This window comes from Spermophilus citellus (assembly GCF_964194105.1).
Source record: "Spermophilus citellus genome assembly, chromosome: 6".
NCBI classification, from domain to species: Eukaryota; Metazoa; Chordata; class Mammalia; order Rodentia; family Sciuridae; genus Spermophilus; species Spermophilus citellus.
The window spans coordinates 7,507,697-7,534,141 of record NC_138187.1 but is presented as its reverse complement, the minus strand read 5'-3'; the positions used below and the strand labels follow the sequence as shown (position 1 = coordinate 7,534,141).

Sequence of the window (26,445 nt, the reverse complement as noted above, 5' to 3'; positions counted from 1 at the left end):
CCATGGCAGTGTCAGCCAGGAATTGCAGAGGAGGGTGAGGGTAGAGAGCCTCTCTGCAGCCTCAGCCTAAGTGGCTTTTAGGGGTAGTTGCTGGGGTGTGGGCACCCAAGGGGCCACAACCCAGAAGCTGCTCAGAGGCAGGCCCTATGCTTAGGTGGGGGCTGGGTATACCAGCCAAGGGCCCTGGAGAAAGAAGAGGGAGAAGCAAGGACTAAGCTAAGCCTGCTTCTCCTGGCCACATGGGGAATTGTCTGGGTTGGCTGAGCCTGACTTCTGGGAACCAGGTATGTGAGGGGCTGTGGGCTGAGGAGGGTCTGACTGTGAGTGAGCCTGGGACTCAGCTATTTTCTTCTGCCAGAGAAGATGCTCCTTGGTGAAGTGTGTCTCACAGTCACAGGCCCAAGTGGAGCTGGGGACCCTTGTGTGGGTCTCTTCCTTCATCAGACCTCAGTTTTCTGGTCTGTAAAGTGGCCTGGGTCCCCTAGGGTTTTTCAGGTAAACTGCACTCTGAGAATCATAAGGAAGCATATGAGTCTCTTCCATGTGCTTATTACTTTCCTGTCCAGGGAAGGTGGAGGGCTGGGGCAGGGGAGAGGAGACCTGCCTGCATTTGCTTAATGTGGGCAGCTGACCAGAGCCCCTGAGATCAGAGGCCAAAGTCCTCAGTGCAGTTCATGCCAGGTCAGCAGGAAGGCAGCAAAGACCCTCTGTCTCAGCTAAACAAACTAATGTCCCCTCAGGCAGGGAACGTGTGTGAGGGGGGTGGGAGTGTTTAACCTACAGCAGCGCAGAGAGCTCAACATTTCCTGGGGGCCACTATCCTGGGACTCTGCTGGGCAAAGGCAATCCTGGCAGAAGGAAGGACCCAGATGGGCTCTAGACTCAGGGAGCAGAGAGGGAGCAGGCACTGGAGGTCCTGTGGGGTAGGGAGAGCGATTCCTGAGGAGGAGAGAGAGGGAGATGGCCCGTGCTCTCTGGTCCCTTCCTGGGATCCCCTAGCCTGGTGACTCTTTCTCTAAGCTGCTCCCCATTGCAGGAGGCTGCCTCAGTGAGGCTGCACACAGGTGTCCAATAAAGGTCCCTGAAATAGAAGGCGAAGGTGCTGGAGTTGGGGAGGGTGCTCTACTGAGGACCAGAAAGGAGGGGTCCCAGTGATTCCAGGAGTGCCTGGGGCCAAGGCCGACAGGACACAGAGGCAGGGACCTAGCCAGCGAGGCTTGGACCAGGGCGGGGGCAGCGGGTGGCGGGGGAGGGGAAGGGGCGGGCGCGGGGGCGGCGCCGCAGCTGGAGCCGGGCCGGGGCCCAGGCTGGAGCCGGAGCCGGAGCCGGAGACGGAGCCCGAGCCGGAGCTCGAGGCGACCAGAGCAAAGCGGGAGCCACTGAGGCTGCCTCGGGTCCCCAGCGCCCCCGCCCGCGCCTCCGCGCCCCCGCCCGCCCGCCTGCCGGCTGCGGGCGGCTGGCGGTGAGCGCTGTGGCCAGCCGGGGCGGGCCGGGGGGCAGCGGGCGCCATGGCCGCGCCGGAGCCGCAGCGGCCCCGCTTGTGCCACCTGGTGCGCGGCGAGCACGGCTACGGCTTCCACCTGCACGGCGAGAAGGGCCGCCGCGGGCAGTTCATCCGGCGCGTGGAGCCGGGCTCCCCCGCAGAGGCGGCCGCGCTGCGCGCTGGGGACCGCCTGGTCGAGGTCAACGGCGTCAACGTGGAGGGCGAGACGCATCACCAGGTGGGTGCCCGCGCCCCGCCTCCGTCCCCTCCTGGGGGGCGCGTCCCTGCCATGCTGGCCAGGGTGCCAGCCACCGACCCTCGGCTCCTCGCTGCCTGCTAGGGGTTCCCTGGGTTCTGGTGGGGATCGGGGACGTGGCCTGGCGGGCCTCTGGCTGGGAAGCTCAGTCCTGCACCGCGGTGAAGGGGCATCCTGGCAGGGAGGGGCCGCACTGCGGCTGCTCTCGCTCTTCGCTCTCATTCCTTTGCTCCTTCCGCTGGTTTTAGCTTCATGTGCCATGTGTTGGGGGCTCAGGCACCTTGGGGTGACTGGGCGCGAGTACTTTCCTGTGAGAGTCTGCGTGCGTGTGTGTGTGTGTGTGTGTGTGTGTGTGTACACGCGCGCGTTCCAGCAGGTCTCTAGGGTCATGCATATGTATGGAACATGTCTGTCATTTGTACACTGGGGAGGGAGGGGGTACACCTGTGAGTGACAGTGCTGGGGCCAGGTGTGTGTGCATGCACGCACATGTCTGCATGTCTGGATGTGTGTCCTCAGCAGTGTCCACAGACCGTGTGCCAGAGTGCATCCTGGCCAGCTGTGTCTGGGCCCAAAGATCTAGGCCCTGGTGACAGCACATTCCTTGGCTCCCTGGAGGATGTTTTGTCTCCAGTAGGGGTCACTGCTGCAGCCCCTGCCTCCTGCAGCTGGAGGAAGACTAGGCAGGCAGGCTCTCCTCTGAAGGTTCTGGCCCTAGTGTCTCTTTATCTCCCACCTCAGACCCTGGCTGGAGTGCAACTTCCTTCTACTCCTTTTGTTTGGGGTCCTCTGTGTCCCTCACCGGGCCTGTGTATGTGGCCAGTCCTGGGATTTGGAGATAACAGGCTGGGACAAGAGCTTAACTCCTATCTTCCCAGGGGCCCTGTCTATCCATCTACCTGGCATCCTGCCTTCCACTCAGAGCATGAAGTGGATATGGCTGTTTGCCAAAGAAGGGTGGATGTGGGGACTAGGAGTTTGGTCCAGACAGCAGAGGAGGGGCTGGCAGAGCTGGCACCCTGCTTCTGTTTAGCACTCACTGACACCGTGGCCCCAAGTACCTGCTCATCTGAAGTGTCTGGGGTGCTAGTCTCTAAAACCTTCATACACACAGAACCATGTTGAACCCTCCCTACTGCCTCAGAAGGACAGAAGCTATAGCTGCAACCCGCATTTTTTTTTTTTTTTTTTTTTTTGGTACCAGGGATTGAACTCAGGGGTTAATCACTGAGCCACATTCCCAGACCCCCTTTATTATTATTTTTTATTTTGAGACAGAGTCTCCCTAAGTTGCTAAGGCTGGCTTTGACCTTGAGATCCTCCTGCCTCAGCCTTCCAAATTGCTAGGATTACAGGCACGTCCCACCACACCTGGCTTGCAACCCTTGTTTTACAGATGAGGAGTCTGATGTTCAGGGATGTGGGTGACTCATCCAGGTTGAATGTTAGGAAGCAGAAGATTGCCGGTCCTCCTGCCTCTCTCTGGATCATGGGGAGAGAGAAAGGACATTGGGGGGCCTGGTGAAGATAGGCCTGGATCACACCTTCCTATCTGTCAACATTTGCTCAGTGAGAAGTGGGGGGCACCATCTGTTTGCCCCCAGATGGTGAAGGGAGGGTAGGGTTGTTTTCCTCCCTCCCCCTGTGTCAGTGGGTGTTCCCCTTTTCCCCAAGGGTGCACACTGACACCCTGCATGCTCCATGGCTACCTGTGTGTTCAGCATAATTCACAGGCATCCACCTACACGCACAGCTATAAAACAACACCTGTCCCACAGGTGCACCTTCCCCTGTCCCTCTCATCTGCTGGGGCTGAGTTCTGCTTACCAGGATGTGTGTGGGTGCCTGAGCCAGAAACCCAGGTCTGCACTTCTCCACAGGACCCGCAGGAATGGATCCATGGTCATGGTCTGGAGGGGAAGGGAGCCCTAGAGGCAGGGCTTCATTCCACAATTCACAAAGAGACAGAAACAGGCCTAGGCACATCCACAGTGGGACCAAGGGAGACACCTCCCTCCCCCAAACCCAGATAGAGAGACAGACTTTGAAACAGACGTACGCATGCATATGCACAGATGGAAATCTGAAACTCAGCTGCAGTCTTTGTTGCTAATTCTCCCCTCTAGCTGCACCCTGCACAGTTCCTCCTGGAGATGACCCTGGGCTGAGGGCAAGGCCCTGGGTGGACACCAAGCTCTTTCAGCCTGGGGCCTCATGTCAGGAGCCCTGGGAGTAGAGGGAGGAGGCTGCTGGAACCTGGGGGTGGGGGGTGGAGCCCACTGGCCTCTTGGTCAAGCCACCCACCCCTGGCATAACGACCTATGAGCCAGGGCCAGCCTGTGGTGCCACTGTCCATGTGCTGCCCAGGGTGCTGTCCGCTGACCCATTCCCACCCACCGTACAGGTGGTACAGAGGATCAAGGCTGTGGAAGGGCAGACACGGCTGCTGGTGGTGGACAAGGAGACTGATGAAGAGCTCCGCCGGAGGCAGCTGACCTGCACTGAGGAGATGGCCCAGCAAGGCCTTCCACCTGCCTGTGACCCCTGGGAGCTGAAGCCCGACTGGACACGAGCAGGCAGCCTCAGCTCTGATGCTGGCCAAAAGGTAAGGTGGGCTCTGCTCCCAGGGCCACACCAGCTTCTCCCAGGGCCACCATCTTGGTCTCTTGATGACAGCCCTTGCTTTTTAAAAACAAAACAAAACAGGGGCTGGGGATGTGGCTCAAGCGGTAGCGCGCTCGCCTGGCATGCGTGCGGCCCGGGTTCGATCCTCAGCACCACATACAAACAAAGATGTTGTGTCCGCCGAGAACTAAAAAATAAATATTAAAAATTCAAAACAAAACAAAAACAAACAAGAAACCCCTTTATTTTATTTATTTATATGTGGTGTTGAGGATCGAATCCAGCCCTCACACATGCTAGGCAAGCGCTCTTCCGCTGAGTCTCAGCCCCAGCCCGCAGCCCTTGCATTAGGTAACCTCCACAAGCCTATTTTTCCTGCCTCTTGAGGCCTCTGCTCCAGTGCCCACCATCTGTGCCCCTTGTGACTGTCCTCTAAGCCCCTCAGGCTATTGCTTCTGCTATCGCCCTCTCCCCTCCAGGCCGGGTGGCTGAGGGGCCCTGGAAGCATTTGCTGGCATATTCCTGGCCCCTGTGTGCTCAGCTCTGTGCCTGTATTGGGTTTGCCCTTGTCCTGCTGAGAAGTCCATGTGTGCTGTCAAGGCCTGTAGGGGCTGGCCTCCTTTCTGGCTGTGCCATAGTTGGAGGAGTGAGAACACACTGACCTGGGGACCAGCCGGGATGGGGCTGGGGTGGGCATGGGACTGGGTCTGGGGCAGTCTGCTCAGCTCTGAGCAGTGTTGTCACCTCTGGTGCTGATTTCTGGTGGGGCCTCACAGGGAGTTTCTAGGGTATACCCTCTCCTCCCTTCCTCCGTATAAAAGAGGTCACCTAGGAGTCCCCATGCTGTTCCCTGTGCCCTTACTGGGTAGCACCTTACCCTCATCCCTAATCCTCTTCCAGGCCAGGAGACCTGGGAAAGAACAGGAGAGGGCCTGCTCCCCCCCCCAGGTAGCCACCAGGACAGCACCTTGAGGCCAGGAGAAAGGCCTTTTAGAAGCCCTAATATTATTGTCCTTCATTCCCTTACTCTTTTTAAAAAACAAATCCCTTTAGGAGATTTAAGTTAGGAGTTTCCTGTGTTCCCCTTTAAGAACCACTGGCCTGGTTGGGGGAGTTATCAGAGATGAAGTTTCTGGTAGTGAAGGGGACCTTGACATCTGCCTTTTCCCTTTTCCAAATGTCTCCCACTTGAGCTGTCTGTGCCCGTGAGCTGCACCCTGTGGGGCCTGGCTTGGAGTGGGGAGGTAACCTTCCTAGTGGAAAGCCTGGGCAAAGGCCAGGCAGGGGACCCATGGGATGCTGTTGGTTCTCTGTGACTTGAGGGCAAGTGCTAGAGGCACTTAAGTCTAGACCTTGTCCTGGGGCTGCCCATGGTCAACAGTCTTTCAGGAGAGTCCTTGCCGATGGCTGGCTGGCACTACAGGGGCAGCATGGTCCTAGGCCTGCATTTTTTCCAGCTGAGGACTGGAGCCTCCCTCTTTCCCAGGGACCTTCTCCCTCCTCCCTCCAGAGGAAGCTCCCCCGCCCTAGGCATTTGTCCATTGATTTAGACACAAATGGCTGAGTTCACCTTCCTGTGGAAAAATCCACCCTCTGGCCTTATCTGGAGGTGGGGTGGCTGAGGCACCCTGTCCTTGGGTGGGGCCTTCCCCCTTTTCGCTATTTCAGGCTCTAGGGGCTGCAGGAAACCCTAGGAGGGGGCTTCCTCTGAATTATTTTTAGAGAAACAAAGGGGGGTGCAATAGGCAGGTCCTTCTGTAGATGGGGCAGCCTGGGGAAGAGACTCCAGGAGGTCAGGGGAGCCCATAGAAAGGTCACCCCCTGGAAGGAAGAATGGGGCCTCAATGTGACCTCGGCAAGCCAGGCTTAGAGACTGCCCACTTGGGTTGGGTGCAGGGAGCCTGGGAGGGCATTGTTTATCTGCAGGGGTTGGTGGCAGAGGGACAGACCTGGGAGGTGTATGTGCATCTGCTCTGGTGCAGTATGGAGTCCCATACTGGTTCCCTATGTGAGGCGAGGGCTGCTCATACCCTTTCTGGGACTCAGTGTCCTCTGTCCTGGGCCAGGGCAGGGGAGAACACTGGTGTGGTCTGTCCCTCCCTTGGGGGTGTGCAGGCATAGTCAGTGGTGACTCAGCTCTGGTCACACTGGGCCAGGGGTGGCTGCAGCTGCAGTGCAGCTGATCCTAGCAGTGACGACAGGGACAGCCCCCAGACAGGACAGCTAGTGGTGCCAGGGCCAGGGAGGCAGTGACAGACCCTGGCCTTCTGCCTCCTCATCCCCAGCCATGCCCCAGTGCCCTCTTTGGAGGACTTTGATGGCAGACCTTGTGAGGATAACTGGGTCTTGCAGGTGGCTGCCAGGTGCAGGATGTAGTACCTATAAGAGAGCTTCTGGGCTCCTTGGGTCCTGCTGCTGTCTCTGCTCCTGTGAGGCAGAGCTGGCCTGTCTTCTGTCCCCCTCCCTTGCATCTCTGCCTCCCCAGCCCTGGGTCCTGGAGCAGGGCAGGACCACCCTTCTGTCCCCCTCCCTTGCATCTCTGCCTCCCCAGCCCTGGGTCCTGGAGCAGGGCAGGGCTGTCCAGCAGCTTCCTTCCTTCCCTTCTTGGGACGGAAACACAGCCGGGTGAGGGAGCGCCGGGCTGGAGCCTTGGCAGGGGAGGGGGCTTGGTTACCACCCCGTTCCCCAAAGTGACTCAGCCCCCATGTCCCCACCCATCCCTTGGGAACCTGGGCCGCAGCAGGAGGTAGATAAGTGGGGTGGCAGCCTGGGCTGGCTGCAGAGCTCAGGCCACTCCAGGCCAGATGCCGGCTGCCTGCCACTCCTATTGTGCCTCTCATGGCCCGCTCCGGGAATGCCACACCACCCGCCCGCACCCCAGGAGCCCCTCCACAGAGCCCACCCTGGGAGCTTGTGCAGGTCAGGTGGGGTAGGGGCAGGGCTGGGCTGTGAAGACCCCAGGTGATGGAAAGGGGACTTGGGGACCTTGTGTAAGTAGGCTGAACCTTATGCAACAATGGGGGCCTTTCTCTGCCAGGATTGGTGAGTCATCATCTAGGGGGGCACAGCCTGGCTCCCAGGGTACCCCCATGTCAGTCTCTTTGTCTGGTCACAGGGTTAGTGGGGGGACCAGGGTTTGACAACTTCTGGTTTGCCCAGCTCTGTGGTCATCAGGCTTGGAGCCCGTGGGAGCCAGAGGGCCTGGCGGGAGGGAGGCGGCAGGAAGCGTGCAGGAGCCAGGGCAGGGAGGAATGTTAGCAATGCACCCCTCCCACTTCTCTTGGCCCCCCACACTTGCTTACTCTGTAGCCACCCCCCTCCACCCTGCGGGCTGCCAGCGGGGGCCCCCTGATTGCAGTCTTTCTACTTGAGGGTCTGGTGCCAAGACTGATGCCTCTTGAACCTGCTTCTAATGAGAGGAATTTAGGTTAATGTTAGAAGGAACCTCTTGGCCTGAACAGTGAGGCTGATGTTCTGGAGTGAGGCAGGGGGATGGCCAGAATGGCCCTGAGAACATGGATGTGGCCTCATGGCCCCAGATACCCGGCCAAATCCTGCTTCCTGTTTGGGGGCCTTGAGAGACCCCGCCCTGCAGGCCACTGCAGAGGCCGTGGGAAGAGGCTGCAGGGGCCAACACCATGGGCTCTGCATTTGTCTGTGTGGGAGGCTGTGTGTCCATGAAGCGGATTTATGACTGTGAGATTGGGTGTGATGGGCCTGCATCCTGAGTTCCCATTCCACACACAGCCATGTCACACTTCCATGCTCTGCCTGCTCTGCCCTCCTTTGCACCCTGGCCTACTGGCTGCTCCAGATTGTGCTCTGACAGAGTCCCTGAGGGGCACTTCTGTGGGGAAGTGTCAAGGTCCTGACCCAGAGCTCCATACCTGTACCTCTGGATGTGTCTGGGAGAGAGGATGAGTCTAGGTGGTGGGGTCCTGGAGATTAAGAGGTCTCACATCCCTGAATTCAGTCCATGTTGCCCAGATGGGGGATTGAGGAGCAGGTGGTGGCCATACAGTGAGGATTCAGAGGGTGGGCAGGAGATCCAGACAAGGGGTCTGGCCAGACTTTGGGGCCAGGGAAGGGATCCTGAGTGGGTGTAGGCTGGGCAGGAGGAGGGTGTTCAGAAGAGGAAAGACAGCATCTTACTCAGAGACAGACACTCCCACAGTGGGAAGCTGCCCAGACATTCCCAGTCAGACTTGGGGTTCAGTATGAGCTCTAAGGCTGGGCAACTGGAGTGGTCAGGGGTGGTCTGGGCTTCAGTGGAACAAGTACCTAAGCCTTAGAGACCTTCCTTGTAATCTGAGGGGCACTCCCTTCACTTTGCAACCAGCCCTAGTCTGTTCCACCGACCCTAGCATGCTGGAAGGTGGAAGGTGGGGGAAACACCCTGGTGAGCACCCTCTGGCCACCACACTCTCACCTGAACAAGTCCTCAGAAACCCGAGCTGCTACCCGCCCACTCACCCCGGCCACCTGCCATGTGTAACTGAGCACCCGCAGCCGCTGGCCATTCAGTGCTACAGTCACTGCCCTGGCCCCTGGCTGGGTCTGGGTGGGGGGGTCATTGGATTGGCCCCTGCCTGCATAGGCCCTGGCCCCGAGCCCTACTGCAGGATGCCAGAGGTAAAGTGAGGCAGGGCCCTGTGGTGGTGGCGGGGGCTCCCTGTGTGTATTCTGAGTGCTTCTGTATCACTGGCAGGGAGGCAGGCCCTGGACCTCATCTCCTGCCCCAGCCCCTTCTTCCTGGGCTCTTGTTGGGGGCGGGGGCAGTTGGGGGCAGCTCTAGTTTGTGCTGGAATGTGAAAACAAACAACATCACAGCCACAGCCACCGCAACCAGCCTCTCAGAGGTCAGGGAAGAAAAAGCAGCTTTCCAGGCTTGGGGGCAGGGAGGGAGCCAGGCGAGGACTGTGGGCACAGACATCCCATCCCACAGGCCTCTTCCTCCAACCCCAGTCAGTGTGCAGGGCTGCCTCAGGCTGATGGATTTTCCCAAGGCCTTGGCAAGGCAGATCTGCCATCAGAAGTCTTCACGTTTGAAAGCTTTAATTTCGCCCAAGATCTCTTAGCTAGAGTTCAGTCACAGGCAGACTGAATCACTGAGGCACATGGAATGTTGTCACTGAGCTCTGGGGCTTGCCATGGGGGCATGATGCTAAGTTTAGGACTTGATAGTGGGCGGGACCCAGTGGGCATTTATGGGGGCTGAGAGGCTGGGGCCAGAGCCTGATCCTGTGTGCTGTGTGCCCACAGGATATCAATGGAGCCCCCAGAGAGCTGCGCCCTCGGCTCTGCCACCTGCGAAAGGGACCCCAGGGCTATGGGTTTAACCTGCACAGTGACAAGTCCCGGCCTGGTCAATACATTCGCTCTGTGGACCCAGGCTCACCTGCTGCCCACTCTGGCCTCCATGCCCAGGACCGGCTCATTGAGGTACCATGCCTGAGGCTTCAGTGTGTATCTGAGTGCCCTTATCCTTGTATGTCTGCATGTCCCTGTGTGTGTGTGTCCCTGCCTGGACCCTAAGTCCTTGCAGGAGTAGGGGAGACACTGGGAACCTGAGCTGGCACTCCTCTTGCTGGCTCCGCTGGTGGTGGCTTTGATGAATATTTGATGGCACACTTGGCTAGGTGTGGGGCTGGCAGGGCCCCTCAGGCCATGCTGACCCTGTCATGGTGGCAGGTGAACGGGCAGAATGTGGAGGGGCTGCGCCATGCTGAGGTTGTTGCCCGCATCAAGGCACGGGAGGATGAGGCCCGGCTACTGGTGGTGGACCCTGAGACAGATGAACACTTCAAGCGTCTGCGGGTCACACCCACTGAGGAGCATGTGGAAGGTAGGCCTCTGCCCTGGGGTGCAGGGTGTGGTCAGTGTGGGGACAGACAAGCCACTGACATGCTATCCCCACAGGTCCACTGCCATCACCAGTCACCAACGGGACCAGCCCTGCCCAGGTGAGAGGGTGGGTCCAGGCAACCACAACGGTATCTCTGGGGCCCCAGGCCTGATGGAGGCCCCCTCCCCTGGAGATCTCTGCCCTAGAATAGGCGTGGTTGTGAGACCCAAGTCTGGCTCAGGCACTCCAGCTTTAATGCGCACTGAGGATCCCTTCTTGGGTCAGCGCCATGCCCTGGTCACATAAAGAGTGCTGGCAGGTGGGTACCTGTGGTCCAGGGCCACTGTCCTCTGTGTTCCCTCTCCCTGCACTACCTAGCTACTGAGTTATCCCTCAGTTCCCATTTCCTGGGAAGGTGGTCCTGGCTTCACCCCCGGTGACACTTGTGGAGCTGATTCCCACACCACAGCTACCCTTCCCACATAGTGGCTACCTGCCTGTTCATAGCTGGGGTGCCCAGCACCCTGCCCAGTGGTAGAGACATGCTGTTTCTACCAAAAGAGGAACAGATGCAGCTGTGGTGTGTGTGCAAAGTGTGCACAAGCATGTGTGTGGCTCCCTGGGTGGGGTCCCTGAGGCCATGATTGCCCTTGGTTTCCCAGCTCAATGGTGGCTCAGTATGCTCATCTCGAAGCGACCTGCCAGGCTCGGACAAGGACACTGAGGTAACTCTGTTACCACGCTCACACAATGGGGTGCCAGAGGCCTTGTGGGTGGGTGTCTGTGGAGATATCGGCTTGGGCAGTGGGGCCACCACCTTCAGGAAGGCCTGCTGAGCCTGCTGCCCCACCCTACCAAGCAGCCTCTGGCTTGAGCTCCCTGGGAAGACTGCCCAACTGTGGCACCAGTCTAGGGCTTACTGTTGGCACCCTGCCTACCCTCAGGACGGCAGTTCCTGGAAGCGGGACCCCTTCCAAGAGAGTGGCCTCCACCTGAGCCCTACAGCAGCTGAGGCCAAGGAGAAGGCTCGAGCCACACGTGTCAACAAGCGGGCACCACAAATGGACTGGAACCGGAAACGTGAGATCTTCAGCAACTTCTGAGCCCCCTCCTGCCTATTTGGCCCCTGGGCCTCAGGCCCCATCCAGAGCTCCCCAGGCCTCAGTGGACTGGAGGGTGGTCTCACCACCTCCAGAAACCAACCTGTGCCCCAGTGAGTCCCTTCCTGCCCCCTCCCCACCAGGTGCTGGGTCCTGCTGCAGCAATATGGGGAAAAGACAGACAGTGAGAGAGAGAGGGCAGAGTGTTCGTGGCTGAGGGCCTTTGCTGTCCTGCCCCAAGGCCTGCTGACTGGAAGGAATTCATGTTTTTGCTTTTTTTCCAAAAAGATTTCCAGCTCCACACATGTTTCCACTTAATTCCAGAGTCCCCTTCCCCCACCCCCCTTGGGACTCACTCTCTAAATAATTGCAATAAAACAAACCTTTCTCTGCAAAACATTTCCTCCCCACCCCCTCAGCAGCACCATCCTGCGTGGGAGCCCAGGGACTTCTAGGGGACAGAGAGTCAGGGGCTTCCAGGCTGTGCTTATGCTGGTTTTGGGGAAAGATTGGGGAGCAGGATGTGCCTATAGGCGCTGCCTGTTCTGCCTCAACCCTACCCTCCCTTGAGTGGGGGAAGTCAATAGGCCAGCCCCCCCCCCCAGCCATCCCTGTATTGTCCCATCCCACCAGGAGTGTGGAGTGCAGGGCCTGGGCTAAGGGGCCCGAGGATAGAGGCCCCATGCCCCCAGGAGGGTGGCAGGGTGGCCTCTGGACAGGTCCCTCTTCCTGTACCACAATTCCCAGGCCTGGGGAATTATGAGCACGCAAGAGCTGCTCCTAGGAAGGACCCTGGGCTTCTGGGCTGGGCCCCAACCTGGTGCCCACTCCTAGGGACATCCTGTCCACTCTGCCCTTTCCTTGGTGCCCTGGACCCCTGAACCAACTGACCAGCCCCGCTCTTTGCCTTGTAAGCCATAGCGCACGTGCGCCCTCAGAATAAACAGGACTTGCCTCGATCCCGTGTCTTTCCTCAGTCTTCGGTTGTGGGGTGGAGGAGTGAGGCCCATTCTAGGGGACTAAGAGACCAAGGCTGCTGCTCTGAGTTCCTGCTCCCACTTGGGGCCTCCATACCTCTAGGACCTGTCTCAGTTCCTGTGGCACATTCTGGGCCCATGCCCCCCCCCCCCACACCTGGCAAGGACCAGATTCCCTTCACCTCCTATTAGGACATCTGGGCTTGTGATATTCCACATATTCCCCTTTGCCTTGCACAGGTCCCTCCACCTCCAGCAGGTACACACAGGTCAAGCCTTGGGCTCTGGGCTCAGGTGGCTCTGTATGTGTGGTGGGGAACATGCAGAGGCTCCCAGGGAACACCTGTTTCAGGAGCAGGCGGAGTCTGGGTAGAGAGGCCTGCAGCCCACGGGTGAAGGAATGTGCAGGCCACAAGGACACCTCCCCAGTGGCTTCCCAGCAGCTGACTACAGCTGGCACTTACTACTTCCTACCTCCTGAGTTCATGTACGCGACTCTCCCCGCCCCCACTAAGTACAAAGCATGGCCTCCCAGTTAACCCTGCTTCAGACACGCATATGTATGCATACACACGTTCTTTGGCCTGCTCTTATACCTCAGGGACAGAAGTCAGCCAGACCCCAACTGCAAATACTTCCCCGCTTTATTTCACAGGCTGCACCCCACACCCCTGAGCAAGATAACAAGGCACTTCACAGATAGAAGCCAAAGCAACATAGCCCACAGCCCTCAGAGGCCCTGAGCAGTGGGGCACAGGGCCTGGTTGAGACAGGCCTGGCAGCGAGGGTGGACAGGCAGACAGGTCTGCTGGCCAAAACCCACCAAGAGCCCATTGATCTCGCTCCACAGCTCCCTGTGGGGATAGAAGCTGGGTTAGCAAAGAGGGAGAGAGACAAAGCCCTGCCTACAGGGACCCCACCCTGCCTTACCTGGGCAGCCACTCTTCCAGGGCGGCTCGGGTTGCCTCTGGGGACTTGGTCGGCCTCTGGGTCCATCTCAGTCGGTTGGCGATTCTGTGCACATGTGTATCCACTGCTACTTGGAAATGGGGTGGGGTGAACAGGGTCACACTCTGCCAGATGGACAGCGCCCCTTGTCCCTCCCCATATCCTTGAAGGCATCTTTTGGCTGAGCCCCCAGGCCTCCAAGCAAGGGGGGGCGGACTACAGAACCCTGGCTTCAGGTATGAGAGCAGCTGCTGCATCTTGGCTGCCAAGCTGGACCTGGAGTTCTCTGGAAGAGTGTGGGCAATTCCTTCAGGTATCCTTCCCATCACTGGGAGTGCCTAGGGGTTCTCTGCTTTGGGCTGACCCATTCCCACCAATCCTGGTGTAGCTGGGAAGGTGGAGCGGTATCTGCTTTAGGCTATGTATCACCCCAAAATGGTAACAGCTAGCTGGGGGTCAGACTCTGCACCAAAAGATCTACCAGTCTCAGCTCAGTAAATCTTTACAAGGCAAAGCTGAGGCTGGGCAGGCTTCTTACTCTGAAGTGCTCTCTAGGGTTGTAGCTCAGTGGTAGAGGCATGCTTAACATGCAGGAGGCCCTAGCACACTAAACAAAACAAAGAAACAAACACAAACTGTGTGTACTCTTAGCCTGCAGCCTCTCCAGGACCAAGGGCTGACCCAGGAAAGGCCCTGCCTTTCCGCCTCTGCTTTACCTCCCTGTCCAGGCACTGGCTGCAGGCACCAGGTGGCGTGGCAGTGGCTTGGCTTGGTAGGCTGGCCTGAGGTCACTGCTGTAGAGCCAGCACCTGCCACTACATCGGTCAAGGACAGAACAGGGAAGGCAGCCTGGTCTACTGCGGCTGCAGTCCACCTGGGCTTCAGCCCCTGCTCCTGTCAGCTGGCCACTGCAGGGGCTCAGCCCAGCTCCAGGTCTCTACCCAGCTACCCTGGCAGCAGTAGCCATGGCCCTGCTTCTCCAGGGCTTTGCCAGTGAAAGGCAATCCCTGCATCTGCTCCCTTGCCTTACTGCTAACTGCCTGGGGGGCAGGCAGAGCAAAAAGGCTAAGGGCTCCCGTCCTGGAGTTTCCTCCTCTGTAAGAGAGGTGACCATGCTCCTTAGGACACGGCATGCAAGTCTTTGGTGTATCTGTGTGATTAAGGAGGGCTACTGCTTTACCAGCTTTGAGTCAAAGCTCAGAGAGGCCAAGTACTTGACCTGAGATTGCTCAGGTGGGAGAGGCACAACTAGAACCTGCTCCTGGACCCCATGGCTCTGGCTTTTCATTTTAAAATTATTCTATTTTTTACAGTGCTGGGAATTGAACCCAGGGGTGCATTATCACTGAGCTACATCCCCAGATCTTTTGATAGGATCTTGCTAAGATGCCCAGGCTGGCCTTGAAGTTGTGATCCTCTCCCCTCAGCCTCCTGAGGGTTACAGGTTTACATCACACTGCACCTGGCTCCCAGCCTTTAAAAATTCTGAGACAGGAGGGGCTGGGGATATAGCTCAGCTGGTAGAGTGCTTGCCTCGTATACAGAATGCCCTAAATTCAATCTCTAGCACCACACACACACACACACAAAAAAAATATATATATATATATATATTGAAGGCTGGGGATATAGCTCAGTTGGTAGAGTGCTTGCCTTACATGCACAAGGCGCTGGGTTCAATCCCCAGCACTACAAAAAAAAAAAAAAAAAAAAAAAAATTTTGGGTTGGGGTTGTGGCTCCGTGGTAGAGTGCTTGCCTAGCATGCACAAGGCACTGGGTTCGATCCTCAGCACCACATAAATGTAAAATAAAGATATTGTATCCACCTAAAGCTTAAGAATAAATATTAGAAAAAAAATTGAGACAGGGTCTCATTAACTTGTTCAGGTTGGCCTTGAATTTGAATTTGCAATCCTATTACTTCAGTCTCTCAAGTAGCCAGGATCACAGGTATGTACCACTAAGCCTGGCTGGCTCTGGCTTTTTAACTGCCTCCCCTAAAAGGCAGGTCAGGTCTTCCTGCAGGGAGGGTGGCATTCTGACATTCCTGTTGTCTGCTGTTCCAAAGCAGTCCCTGTCTGGGCCATGGGCAGAGGCCCTTCCCCCATCTAAGTGCCCAACTACAATGCACTACTCCTAGGACACGGGCAGCTGAGGACAGTGCCCAGATAAGCTCAAGTATCTGGTGAGAGGTGGCAGTGGCACTGGGAGTTGAGGTAGGGGTGGGGACAGCCACACTCCCGCCCACGCCTGGCTCTTCCAGGGGTTGCTGATCTCCAGCCTCACCAGGTGGTAATCAGCTCCCAACCAAAGCTCTGGTTAGCTACCCTCTTCCTCTCCAGGGAGTGCTGGGAGACACTGTCAGCTCAGATACCTGCCAGAGGATATTCCTCTGGGCTGGATAGGAGTTCCAGAGAAGCCTGGGGTCAGGGGTATACAGAAAGGGTGGGTCAAACCCTGGTTTCTGGGCAGGTTGGCCCCGTTATTATGTAGCTGCAGGAGTCCCAACTCCCTGGGCAAAGCTTCAAGAAGAAAGCAGCCCATGCTGGGCACAGTGGCATATGCCTATAATCCCAGCAGCTCAGGAGGTTGAGGCAGGAGGATCACGAATTCAAAGACCCCATCAGCAATCCCCGATACCAAAAAAAGGAGAAGAAAAAGAAGAAGAAAGCAGCTCTGGGGTGGTGGTTAGGGTCCACCTTGGTGCCCCAGGGAGTTCTGTCTTCACCTAGCTACACAGAGGACCCTCTAGTGCCAGGAGGCAACACCCAGGAAGGCCCCCCCACCCAGTCCATCCCCAATCCCAGGAGACAGCCAGCCATTCTTCCTGAGCCCCACTGCCTCCTCAAACTCCCTACCTGGCCATCTCACTCCTGAGCTTCCCTGTCCTGGCCTCTCTCACCTCATAGCTTTGGAGACACAGTTCCTTCTGTCTGGAATGTGCTTCCTTCTCTTGGCCTGGCTTATCCTGCCTTACCCAAAGCTCTCAGTTGCCATCTTCCCAGGACATCTTCTTAGATGCTCCCAGCCCGGGTCAGCTTCCACAGCAAATGCCATGCCCCAGGAGTGCTGCCACCACAGGTGAGGCCTTCCTTGCCCACTGTCCCTAGTGTGTACCATGGGCCTGTGGCTATCTCCAAGGGCCCCTTACAGAGTCTAGCACATAGTAGGTGCTCAGTAAATGTGAGTTCCTACCATGAATACCCACTGCTGGGTGGCTTAGCACAGCAAACACCTTTCTGACCCTTTGGGTTTAGTCCTGGATGAGAAGGCTAGAGCTCACATGGATTGATGTGGGGAGCCCAATAGCAGCGAGCCAACCTAGAGCTGGCCCCTCCCTCTTTGTGGCCATGCCACTCACCTATGCCTGATATGGTGCCCCAGGCCACAGCCATAGCCAAGTGTGCCATCTTGGGCCCAACGCCTGGCAGTGCTACCAGCTCTGCCACAGAGGCTGGGATGTCCCCATCATAGTGCTGCTGCAGGATGGCGCTGGTCTGCTTGATGAATTTTACCTTGCTCTGAAAGATGGCAGGGAAGGATCAGCCCTGGGGGTATGTGCAGCCTGAATCAGGAGGACGAGACCCTGGGGAGACCCCCAAGTGCCCAGAGCTGCCTGTCACCTGCCCAGGACCCATGTAGAGGCAGCTGCTCCCCACCTCCAGGTGGGAAGGAGCCAAGGGCAGTAGCAGGTAGGCCCAAGGCAATCCTAGCCCCTACCTCCCACCCACACAGGCCAATGATATATGTGTGGTCCAGCTTGTGTCCCTCTGCCTTGGCACTCCCTTCAGAGGCCTGGCCAGGCTGAGCAGGCCAGTTATTTCCAGGAGCTGGGCTTGGTAGCACCTGGGGCTTTAGGAAGGAGAGCTAGTGCCTGGGGCTCCCCCACCAGCTGTCAGGCCAGCTGGGTGGTTCCCATCCTGAGTAGAGAGGGCTATTTAAAACCTGTCTGACAGACTGCAGCCCACACCAGTGCCAAAGGGAAGCAGCTCCACCCACCCACCACCCAGTGTTCTGTGGGGTGGGGGAGGGTCTCTTTGGAGATCTGGAGGGGGGGGTGATTCACTCAGGGAGACTTAGAGTAAACAAAAGAGAAGGCGAGGAAGGGCAGGGCAGGCAGCTGGGTGGGGAGGTAGAGGAAGGAAGTGGGGGCAAACAGGAAAGGCCAAGGAGCCCCAGGGACAAGTCACCAGCCCCATGGTCCAGCCTCCCCTACCCAGCAAGTCTGTGGCTTAAGGGGCTCTTGTGGCCAGTGTCACCAGGCCCCTTTTGCCCTAGTCTGGGCTCACCCTCCAGAAGCCCACAGGGTAGATGAGCTCGCCCAGTGTGCTATCATCTGTCTGCAGTATGCTGTCCACTGTGAGGCCCCGGGCCCGCAGCCGCTGCATGGCACCTGCAGTCACCTGGTCTTTGGTTTGGCTGGAGAGCATTAGTGACAACAGCACCTGGTACCTCCGCACCTGCTTGTGAAATGACAGGGACAGGGGTAGTGGAAGGTCATGGGAGCACCACTGAGGCCAGGCCCTACCAAGCCCTCTACCCACCTTTACTTGTTACAGGGTATATGTGATACCTATCTTGTTACCTATAGCATGGGGAGAATAACTATCTGCCTGGCAGGGCCAGTGTGAAGATCAAATAAATTATCAAATTATCAAAGTAGTTAGAATTATATCAGGTGGATGTTCACTACTCAAGAATGACCAACTATGATCATTACTGTTATTGCTTTGTTGAGAGCAACACTATCCATCTTATAATTAAGCAAACAAGATCAGAGACTCAAGTACCAAAGTCCCCAGGCAGCAGAGTTGGGATCGGAACTCCAGCTGGGCTAAGGCCCCAGGCACCAGGCCAGTGAAATACAGGGAACTTTCCCTCTCTCACATCATCATGCACCCCTGTGAATCAGCACTGTGCCCAGCAGAAAGCAGAGCACAAGGCCCCAAGCCATGGGTATCTCTGACTAGCTGAGTGGCCACAATGAAGCAGGTGATGCTGCCCTATGCTCTGAGTTACCAGCTAGTACATTACCCAGGGAGCTTCCTGCAAGGGAGGGTAACAGCCAAGAGCTGCCAGATCTCAGGCTGTCCCCTGCCAGAGGTGTGAGAGGAAACAAGCATCTTCTTTGCTTAGAAGAGAGGGGAGTCACTGAGTAGATGAGTCCCCTGCCTACCTTTGGAGGAGCGCTGGGGTCATAGCAATGCTCAGCCCCTAGCTGGTCCACAGGTGCATCCTTCTTGCTTCTCATGGTGCGGATGTTGGCTAGCTGCTGCTGCCATCCCTGGGGTTCCCAGGCAGAAACCTTGAGGGGCTCAGCTCCCTCACCTTTCTCACCATCCAAGGCCTCATAAGCCACATGCAGCCTCTGTGTCTTCTGCTGACACTTCCCAGGCCTGTGTTTTTTTCTTCCTTCTGCAAAAAGTGTCACTCAGTTCCTTGTGCAGAGGCCACAGGTGAGGATACCTTAAGGGTGCTGCCTATCTGCTGACTCCCTCCTCCTCTGAGACAGTGAGGGTGCTCTGCCCTCTGCAGGCAGGGCACCACAGCCTAACAGTGCACACACATTAGCACAACAGGAACAGCCTTTACCCTGATAACCACAGCATGTCTTTTTTCTTTTGGTGGCACAGGGGATGGAACCCAGGATCTCATGCATTACAGGCAAGCTCTCTACCACTGAACCACATCCCTAGACTCCAACAATGTCTTCTAAGCTACATCCAAGAGAGCTTTCTAACGCCCAAATTGGAATGGTGTCACTCCCTTTTGGAACTCCTTTGCACTTGTGCTGAACTCAAAAGCTCCACCAACCTGGCAGGCATCTTAACCTGCCTGCTCCCACAGCACAAGTTCCCCCTGCATGCCTCTGCCCAACAGGGTCTCCTTGCCTGGACTACCCCTGTTGCCTGTGGGAATCCTACTCTGGCCAATTCTGCAGAAGTCCCAGCGGGAGAAATGCAGGGGTCTATTAGTCTCGCTGAGTCCCCTGCTTGGCACATAGTAGGTCCTTAATGGCTACAGGACAAATGCCACACTCTTTCCTGTTTCCTCTGAGTCACCGTCCAGCTGGGGACAACACTTCTGGCTAGGTATATTCTTGGCACCTAGCCTGGTTGAGAGGAAGCACGTCGGAGCACCGGTCCGCTATGCTCTACATTCATCCACATACACGTGGAGCGTCCTTGGGAGGCAGGGCGGTGGGATGGGAACTTTCTCGTTCGGGACCAGGTTGGGAGGGGGACGGATTCGCCCAGAACCCAGTCCTGTGGACCCCAACCTCTGGGCAAGGGCTAAGATAGACTCGCAGGGCCACACGTGAGGTTTGCAGGCTTGGCGATGTTATGGGTGAGGGTCCCGCCGCGCGGCCAGAGATCCTAGCCTGCAGCCCTGGTCCCCTTGCCCCCTTCTCCTCCCGAGGCGCTACCTGCCGCCACTTCTCGTCTCGGGATTGACGCGGGCTCCTCCCCACCCCTGCATGGCCTGGTTCGTGGAGAGTGACTCCGGCTGCGCGTCAGCATCCTCAACCCCGCGCTCATGCCGGACCTTGCTAACTACCCTTCCAGGGTGCTCTGCGACCCAGTCACGTGCTCGGCGCGCGCCCGGAACTACGGTTCCCGGCAAGCCCTGCGCAGACCCGTGGAGTGTCCCCACCCCCGGAAGTGCGGGTCGCGCTTCCGGCGGCGGCTCGGGGCCGGGGGTGTGCACCCTTACCGCCGCAGGCGGTCCTGCGCGTGAGGGGCGCGCAGGGTAAGTGGCTCGCGGCGCCCTGATTCCTTCTCGGTCCGCGGTGTGGCCGGTCCACGGCGGCCGCGGGCCCCGCAGCGCCCGGGCCTTGCCCGCGCCCGCCGCAGCCTGGCACCCGGGCTCCAAGCACACCTTGGCGTTAAGTTATGGCGGTGCGAGCGGATCTCCTTCTGGACGTCCCCGCGACCGCTCTTTCTCCACTCAGGGCGGAGAGCCGTGGCAAACGTCCGGACTCCTGGATGCCGCGGCACTGCCCTCGCCCCCTGCACCCGGGCAACTCGCTAGACCAAGCCGGCCTTTTCCGGGCATATTTGTGGCCGGGTCAGCTGGGCTGTGGTTGAGTTGACCTCAGGGGCTGTAAAGAGGGAGGTTATGCCCACCAGAGACCTAGGGTCTGAGCGTCCGAAGGTCTGCAGCAGGGCAGGTGGGCGGAGCTGTCAGTCAGGTGTCTCCAGCTTTTGTTTCTTCTGCACAGACGAGTCATCTCGCGTGCCCTTGCCCACCATGGCCAAGCCAGCAAGCAAAGATTCAGGCTTGAAGGAAAAGTTCAAGATTCTGCTGGGACTGGGAACACCAAGGCCAAACCCTAGATCCGCAGAAGGCAAACAGACGGAGTTTATCATCACAGCGGAAATCCTGAGAGTGAGTGAGCTGCCTGCCCAGTAGGAAGGCTGGGTGGCCCTTCTCCATGTTCTGAAGGAGATGGGCTGCTGGTGACCTTCTGCACGGGGCCACTCTGGAGTCATGTATATGTCCTTCTTCAGGACACAATGTCAGGATCTCGGTGACCTGCTTTTGATTCTTGTGTTAAAGATGCAAGAAAACCCAATGTAATTGATGTGGCCTGACTTCCACTTCACATTCACAAGTAGTTAGGGATATGGCTAGGGATTAAGTGCTAATTTGTGAGTTCCTGGGAGAAGTAGGTCGTTATTTTATTTTTTTGGGGGGTGTGTGTGTATGTGCGTGTGTGTCTTGGGGGTTAAATCCTAGCACATGCTAAGTATACCTTCTTCTACTGTTGAACTACACCCCCATCCTCATCCTTATTAAGATATGTTTGAATCCCCCAAACACATGCCTGGCACCATATTTGCCCATAAGTAAATGAATTTTTGTACTTGTAAAATTTCTTGCTCAGAAACACCTAAAATGCTCATTAACTGGTAAAGCATATAAATAAAATATTGTCCATTCATATAGTGAGGTGTAATTCAGCAGTAGAAATAATGGAACACTGACTGACATGCTACAACATAAATGAACTTTGAAAACATGCTAAATGAAAGAAGCTAGTCACAAGAGGTTCCCATGATGTGTGAGTCCCCTTATATAAAATGTCCAGAAGGTAAGTAAGTAGTGACAGCAGTTTGGTGGTTACCAGGGCTGAGGGGAGGAAGGAATTGGTATGTACTTTTCTTCTGGGATGATGGAAATGTTCTGTAATTAGTGGAGATGCTTATAAGCATTGAGAATGTACTGAGGCTAGAGTTGCACAATTTAAAATTGTTACAGTGGTGTATCTCCATAAAAACTTTGCTCTTATGAAAAACAAAGTTGCCCATTCAAAAAAGAATGTTTTTAGTTGTAGGTGGATACAGTATTTTTTTTAGATTTATCTAAAAATATTTTTAATTGTAGATAGACACAATAACTTTATTTTTATTTTTTTTTATTTTTTATTTTTTATTTTCTTTTTAAAGAGAGAGTGATGGAGAGAGAGAGAGAGAGAGAATTTTTTAATATTTATTTTTTAGTTCTCGGCGGACACAACATCTTTGTTGGTATGTGGTGCTGAGGATCGAACCCGGACCGCACGCATGCCAGGCGAGCGCGCTACCGCTTGAGCCACATCCCCAGCCCAATAACTTTATTTTTATGTGGTGCTGAGAATGGAACCCAGAACCTCACACATGCTAGGCAAGTGTGCTACCACTGAGCCACATCCCCAACCCTATTTATTTATTTTTTATGTGGTGCTGAGGATGGAGCCCAGTGCCTCACACTTGCAAGGCAAGCGCTCTATCACTGAGCTACAGCCCCAGCCCCAATGTTGCCCCGTTGTTTGTCCACTAAGGTAGAGTAGTAAGCAAATCCCGATTTCGTAAAGATCTGCAACAGATCTTCAGGCCGGAAAGTGCAGTTCATAGGATAGTTTTGTGATTGACAGTTAAGGAGGCCCGTTGTCTGATTGCTAGCCCCTTTTCTTTCTTCTCTCAAGGAACTGAGTGTTGAATGTGGTCTCAACAATCGCATCAGAGTGATAGGGCAGATCTGTGAAGTTGCAAAAACTAAGAAGTTTGAAGAGGTAAGTTTGTTTCAGTTGTGGAACTGAAGAGATGCGTATTGACCATTTTGAAGCCTTGAAGTTTCTTTTACTAGGAGCATGGTTGATAGCTAGCTTTGTGATGGTAGGATTTTCACTATTTTAGGGAAACTTAACTTGCAGTTGAGTGATAGAGCTGAGCTTTTGGAAATGTCCTGAGTATAACCCTGAGAGACTCATCATGGTAGGAGGCAAAGGGAATAGGCTTTTCCTTTTTTAATGTAAATGTGTGCCTGCTCATTCTCTTGGGTAACACTCAGAAGAGGGGAAGGTGAAGGAATGCTGAGAAAGTTGTGGGTTCACAGAGGATGTGTTAAGGCACCCTGGCTTGGAAGCTGCTTGGGAGAGGTGACTAGTTGGTGGCAACAGGCAGCTGCACAGAACTAACATAGCCAGCTTTATTTTGGATGGACATTTCCAGGCTCTTCTGTTGCCGTGGACAGAGTGGGTGGTTGTCATTCTGGGGATCAGGGTAGATGTAGAACACCCTAGCTCTCCTTGGCCTTGCCCATTGTTTGTGTGTGAGACTTAGGGACTCATTTGTAGAGGGAAGTGACAACTACATCTTCAGCAGTTTATCTGAGACATGTAAGCTGCACATCACCAAGTATCAATGTAAAAAGCAGGCATCCCTTGTTCAGAAAGTTGCCCCTGGGGGTATGGAACATCATGTGTATAAGCCTAAGAGGCTGGGATGATCCACAGGATCAGTGTCTGTGTTGCAGCTCAGGTTACATTGTTAGGAGTATTGTGAATGTGACATATGCAGTGAGGGTCTCAGTGTATCCTGAGTTGGTTGAGATATTGGTCACAAAGCATCTAAGAAAGGGTTGAGATGTGGCCTAGTGGCAGAGCACTTTCCTAGCATGTGCAAGGTCCTGGGTTCAATCCCTTGTACTATGAAAAAACAAAAAAAAATCTTAAGAGATGTTTTAGCCCCCCACTTAAAGGGAGAAAGCCCAAGAAAGTGAGTGAGTGGTCTGAAAACTCTGGTGAAGGGAGTAGAGACATGGTTCACATGGGAAGGAAAGGTAACATTTGAGCTAGCTTGAGCTTGCAGGCAGAAGGTGAATCTGGGCAACTCTAGGGACAGGAGTGAATTCCCCATGGTGGTGGGAGTCAGTGAGGAGCAGACTTCAGGAAGCCGCATGGAGTTCTTCCTTAGCAGCTCCAGTGGGCAGCAGGGCAGGGGAAGGGTATGTTGCTGAGTGGACCACCGGTGGTGGGTTCATGTGGAAGAAAGCCATGGAGCAGAGTTTCTGGGTCAGGCACAGGCCTAGGGAACACCTTGTTCTTCTGGATTTGAAACTTCTGGTGATAGCCCTCCAGACTGAGCAATTCTACAAGAGTCTCCCTGTGGGTCTTGGGGAAGTCAGGACTTTTTAGCCTGCTTGCTGCCCTCCTTTCATCAGCCTGCAACCTGGGGCCTCTTAGAGGGACCTGCTTGAGTGTGAAGTGTCTCTGAGGCCTGGGGTACTCATAGGCTGCAGGAGATACATAGGATGTGGGCTGTTGAGGAACTGGTTCTGAATCAGGAGGCTGTTGTTCTTCTGCTTTGTCCTTTGCATGGTGCTTTGCATTAAGGGCTAGGTTCTTGAAGATCACACCATTACCACTGTCCCCTCTTTGCTGGTGGCAGCATGCAGTGGAAGCACTCTGGAAGACTGTTGCGGACCTGCTGCAGCCAGAGCGGCCACCAGAGGCTCGACACGCGGTGCTGGCTCTGCTGAAGGCCATTGTGCAGGGGCAGGTAAAGGGCAGTGCTGGACTGGCTTGTATGGGGGATTTCATCAGGCTGCCTGTATTTGGGCTCCTGTCTTTGGCAGGGACACGAGGTATGGGGTCTGGGGATTAGCAGGGGTTCTGGGGCTAGACTGTACATGTGGGGATCCCAGTGTCACCACTGATGTCTGTGAACCTCGCCAATTGAGGGAGCCACCTAAGCCTCCACTTGACATGTTGAGTGGAGATGGTGGTTATACCTTCCTTTGGATGTTCTGGGGATGAAACAGAGCAGTTCAGCTGGACACAGTTATGTATACATAGGAAGCTGAGACAGGAAGATTGCAAATTGGAGGCCAGCCTCAGAAACTTGTTAAGAGACTATCTCAAAAAAAGGGGGCTGGGAATGTAGTTCAATGGTTAAAAAAATCCCTGGGTTCAAGATCCCTCCATTTAAAAAAAAAAAAAAAAAGCAGTTCATGTAGACTGTTAGGAGCAGTAATTGGCACAGCCAGTGTTATTTTGCTTTTGCCCCCCAGTCCCCTGGCAAGGGCCATTCTCCCTGCTCATGGTGCTTAGCTGTGCGGTTCTTGGCTGGCCCTTGGGCATCCAGTCATCTTGCTATCTAGTGATTGCTCTCTTCCTTTGTGACTTGACTGCTCAAAGAGGCACCTCTACTCTGGCTGCGCATCCTCTGAGACTGTAGTGCCTTTGTCCTTACAGTGTGAACGCACACATATCTATCCTGGACCATGAGCTGGGTGAGGGCAGGAGCTGTGTTGTCCTTGCTGTGTGTTTGCAGTATCCAGAGCCTGATGCAGTAGGGAGGCGCCACACACTAGTCAGCTGCCTACCAGTGCATCTGGTTTGCTGCCTGGAGCCCACTGATGTTGCTAGCCCATCTCTTGAGGTGTTCCTGGGGAAAGGAGCACAGATCAGGCCCACAATATTGGTGTCTGCTGTATTTCTTGGCTTCTTGGTAGCTGTGTGGGAGGCCCTGGCAGAGCTCTGCTGACCTCATGGTTTTGTCTTTAGGGTGACCGTTTGGGGGTCCTCAGAGCCCTCTTCTTTAAGGTCATCAAGGATTATCCCTCCAATGAAGACCTCCATGAAAGGCTGGAAGTTTTCAAGGCCCTCACGGACAATGGGAAACACATCACCTACTTGGAAGAAGAACTGGGTGGGTGCCACACTGGGTGTAAGGGTTCTCTGGCCTTGTGATTAAATCTAACCTGGGATGAGGAGGGATCTGGGCCAGGAGGCATGCTGTAGTTCTATGGGATGGTTCCAGGGGGCTCATCTGGGTCCAAAGTCTCCAGGGGAACTTTTTGGACATGTAGACTCCTGGGCTGTACTCCAGACCTGTTGACTTGAAGCCTTTGGGAAGTGGGGGCTCAGAAGGTTTCTTTGAAGCTGGCAGGTGGTAGGCCATGTCTGTAATTAGGAGAGAGTGCTGCCAACCTGGTCTCACCCAGAGCACCAAGGTCCTGTTTCTTGTTCACTCTCAAGCCTGGCTTGGGTTTTCACCACCACTGGTTTACCTCCCACTTTCCTTGCCCACTTCCTCCTGTCACCCTGTCAGTAGAGGTTTTGGTCAGACTTTACGTCCCCATTGTGGGGAGAAGAGAACAGAGTGGGAAATTTGTTGTTCTGATGCCCAGAAATGGGCCTCAGTGGCTGGTCTGCCTCCAGAACAGGTGCTGACATGTTTCTAGGAAAAATGGCTGGCGTGTGCATGTGTCTCCTTCCAGAGACACTTGGTGGGATTGGGGGATGCCCAGGTACTCGCCTCCTGAACATGTGCCCTGTGATGTTTATGCCCCCTAAAGTGAGGTTGGGCACTGAGTGTTAAATACATTATCCTGCTGCTGCCTAGCTCCAAGGCAGCCTGGGAGCTGGTGAATCTGTCCATGCACAGCTGGCTTGCTGAGGCCCAACAGAGCCTTCTTAGGTCTTGTAAGGAGGTCTGCCTGTCACTGTAAGGGGACTGATGGTGTGCTGCCCAGCAGTAATGGGATTCAAACTCATTTTCCTGAGAGGGAAATGAGGAGGAACTATGTCCTTGGCTTCTCCACAAACTACTCTCTTCCTCTTCTCTCCTAGCGGAGTTTGTCCTGCAGTGGATGGATGTTGGCTTGACCTCAGAATTCCTTCTGGTGCTTGTGAACTTGGTCAAATTTAACAGCTGTTACCTCGATGAGTATATTGCATCAATGGTTCAGTAAGCAAAGAGTTTTAATGAGGTCTGGGGTGAAGCCCAGTGGTAGGGCATTTATGTAGTATGCATAGGGCCCTAGGTTTGGTCACTAGCTCCAAGTAAAAATGAAAAGAGAAGAGCTTAGTGTCATTCTGCACTTGGTTCCACTCCTTTGGCTCCAGTCTGGCTCTGCAGGGTGAGTCAAGGGGAGGAAGCCA

At 55.5% G+C, this 26,445-nt stretch overlaps 3 protein-coding genes across 23 annotated transcripts in view; 2 read left to right on the top strand and 1 right to left on the bottom strand.

Moving 5' to 3' along the window:
- Positions 1–1,299: 1,299 nt before the first annotated feature.
- NHERF2 (NHERF family PDZ scaffold protein 2) lies at positions 1,300–12,266 on the top strand. Of its 4 annotated transcripts, XM_081299232.1 has the most exons (7): positions 1,302–1,721; positions 4,144–4,344; positions 9,627–9,806; positions 10,056–10,209; positions 10,284–10,327; positions 10,872–10,934; positions 11,154–12,266. In XM_081299232.1, exons 1-7 carry the CDS (start codon positions 1,509–1,511, stop codon positions 11,310–11,312), a joined length of 1,014 nt encoding a protein of 337 aa, XP_081155358.1. In that variant the 5' UTR covers positions 1,302–1,508; the 3' UTR covers positions 11,313–12,266. The 4 variants fall into 4 exon arrangements, with proteins under 4 accessions (XP_081155360.1, XP_081155359.1, XP_081155358.1 ...); XM_081299234.1 differs by lacking the exon at positions 9,627–9,806 and having other exon boundaries at positions 1,300–1,721; XM_081299233.1 differs by lacking the exon at positions 10,872–10,934 and having other exon boundaries at positions 1,300–1,721.
- Positions 12,267–12,912: 646 nt separating this feature from the next.
- Positions 12,913–19,836, bottom strand: NTHL1 (nth like DNA glycosylase 1). 4 transcript variants are annotated; one of them, XM_081299236.1, is made up of 6 exons: positions 19,663–19,836; positions 18,412–18,650; positions 17,525–17,698; positions 16,597–16,756; positions 13,217–13,322; positions 12,913–13,140 (listed from the first exon to the last, which is right to left on the bottom strand). In XM_081299236.1, the coding sequence occupies exons 1-6, from the start codon at positions 19,772–19,774 to the stop codon at positions 13,017–13,019; spliced, it is 915 nt and encodes a 304-aa protein (XP_081155362.1). In that variant the 5' UTR covers positions 19,775–19,836; the 3' UTR covers positions 12,913–13,016. The 4 variants fall into 4 exon arrangements, with proteins under 4 accessions (XP_081155362.1, XP_081155363.1, XP_081155365.1 ...); XM_081299237.1 differs by having other exon boundaries at positions 17,525–17,695; positions 19,663–19,835; XM_081299239.1 differs by having other exon boundaries at positions 17,525–17,695; positions 18,564–18,650; positions 19,663–19,706.
- A 601-nt stretch (positions 19,837–20,437) lies between these two features.
- Positions 20,438–26,445, top strand: part of TSC2 (TSC complex subunit 2) — a 35,005-nt gene continuing 28,997 nt past the window's right edge. For 9 of the 15 annotated variants that reach the window (XM_081299573.1, XM_081299571.1, XM_081299572.1 and 6 more), the window contains exons 1-5: positions 20,439–20,624; positions 22,204–22,290; positions 23,948–24,058; positions 25,066–25,210; positions 26,134–26,251. In XM_081299573.1, the coding sequence (XP_081155699.1) occupies positions 20,487–20,624; positions 22,204–22,290; positions 23,948–24,058; positions 25,066–25,210; positions 26,134–26,251 (599 nt within the window). In that variant the 5' untranslated portion in view covers positions 20,439–20,486. Of the gene's footprint in view, positions 20,625–22,203; positions 22,291–23,947; positions 24,059–25,065; positions 25,211–26,133; positions 26,252–26,445 lie in introns of all 15 variants that reach the window. The other 6 variants (XR_014022700.1, XM_081299574.1, XM_081299577.1 and 3 more) reach the window with 1 other exon arrangement.

Excerpts from the sequence above, each read along its gene's own strand:
- NHERF2 (XM_081299232.1), top strand. The coding sequence starts at position 1,509 with ATGGCCGCGCCGGAGCCGCAGCGGCCCCGCTTGTGCCACCTGGTGCGC. Across the intron at positions 10,210-10,283 it reads CACTGAGGAGCATGTGGAAG|GTCCACTGCCATCACCAGTC; the intron begins GTAGGCCTCTGC and ends CTATCCCCACAG. Across the intron at positions 10,328-10,871 it reads ACGGGACCAGCCCTGCCCAG|CTCAATGGTGGCTCAGTATG; the intron begins GTGAGAGGGTGG and ends TTGGTTTCCCAG.
- NTHL1 (XM_081299236.1), bottom strand. The coding sequence starts at position 19,774 with ATGAGCGCGGGGTTGAGGATGCTGACGCGCAGCCGGAGTCACTCTCCA. Across the intron at positions 17,699-18,411 it reads ACCCCAGCGCTCCTCCAAAG|CAGGTGCGGAGGTACCAGGT; the intron begins GTAGGCAGGGGA and ends TCATTTCACAAG. Across the intron at positions 13,141-13,216 it reads CTGGAAGAGTGGCTGCCCAG|GGAGCTGTGGAGCGAGATCA; the intron begins GTAAGGCAGGGT and ends CTATCCCCACAG.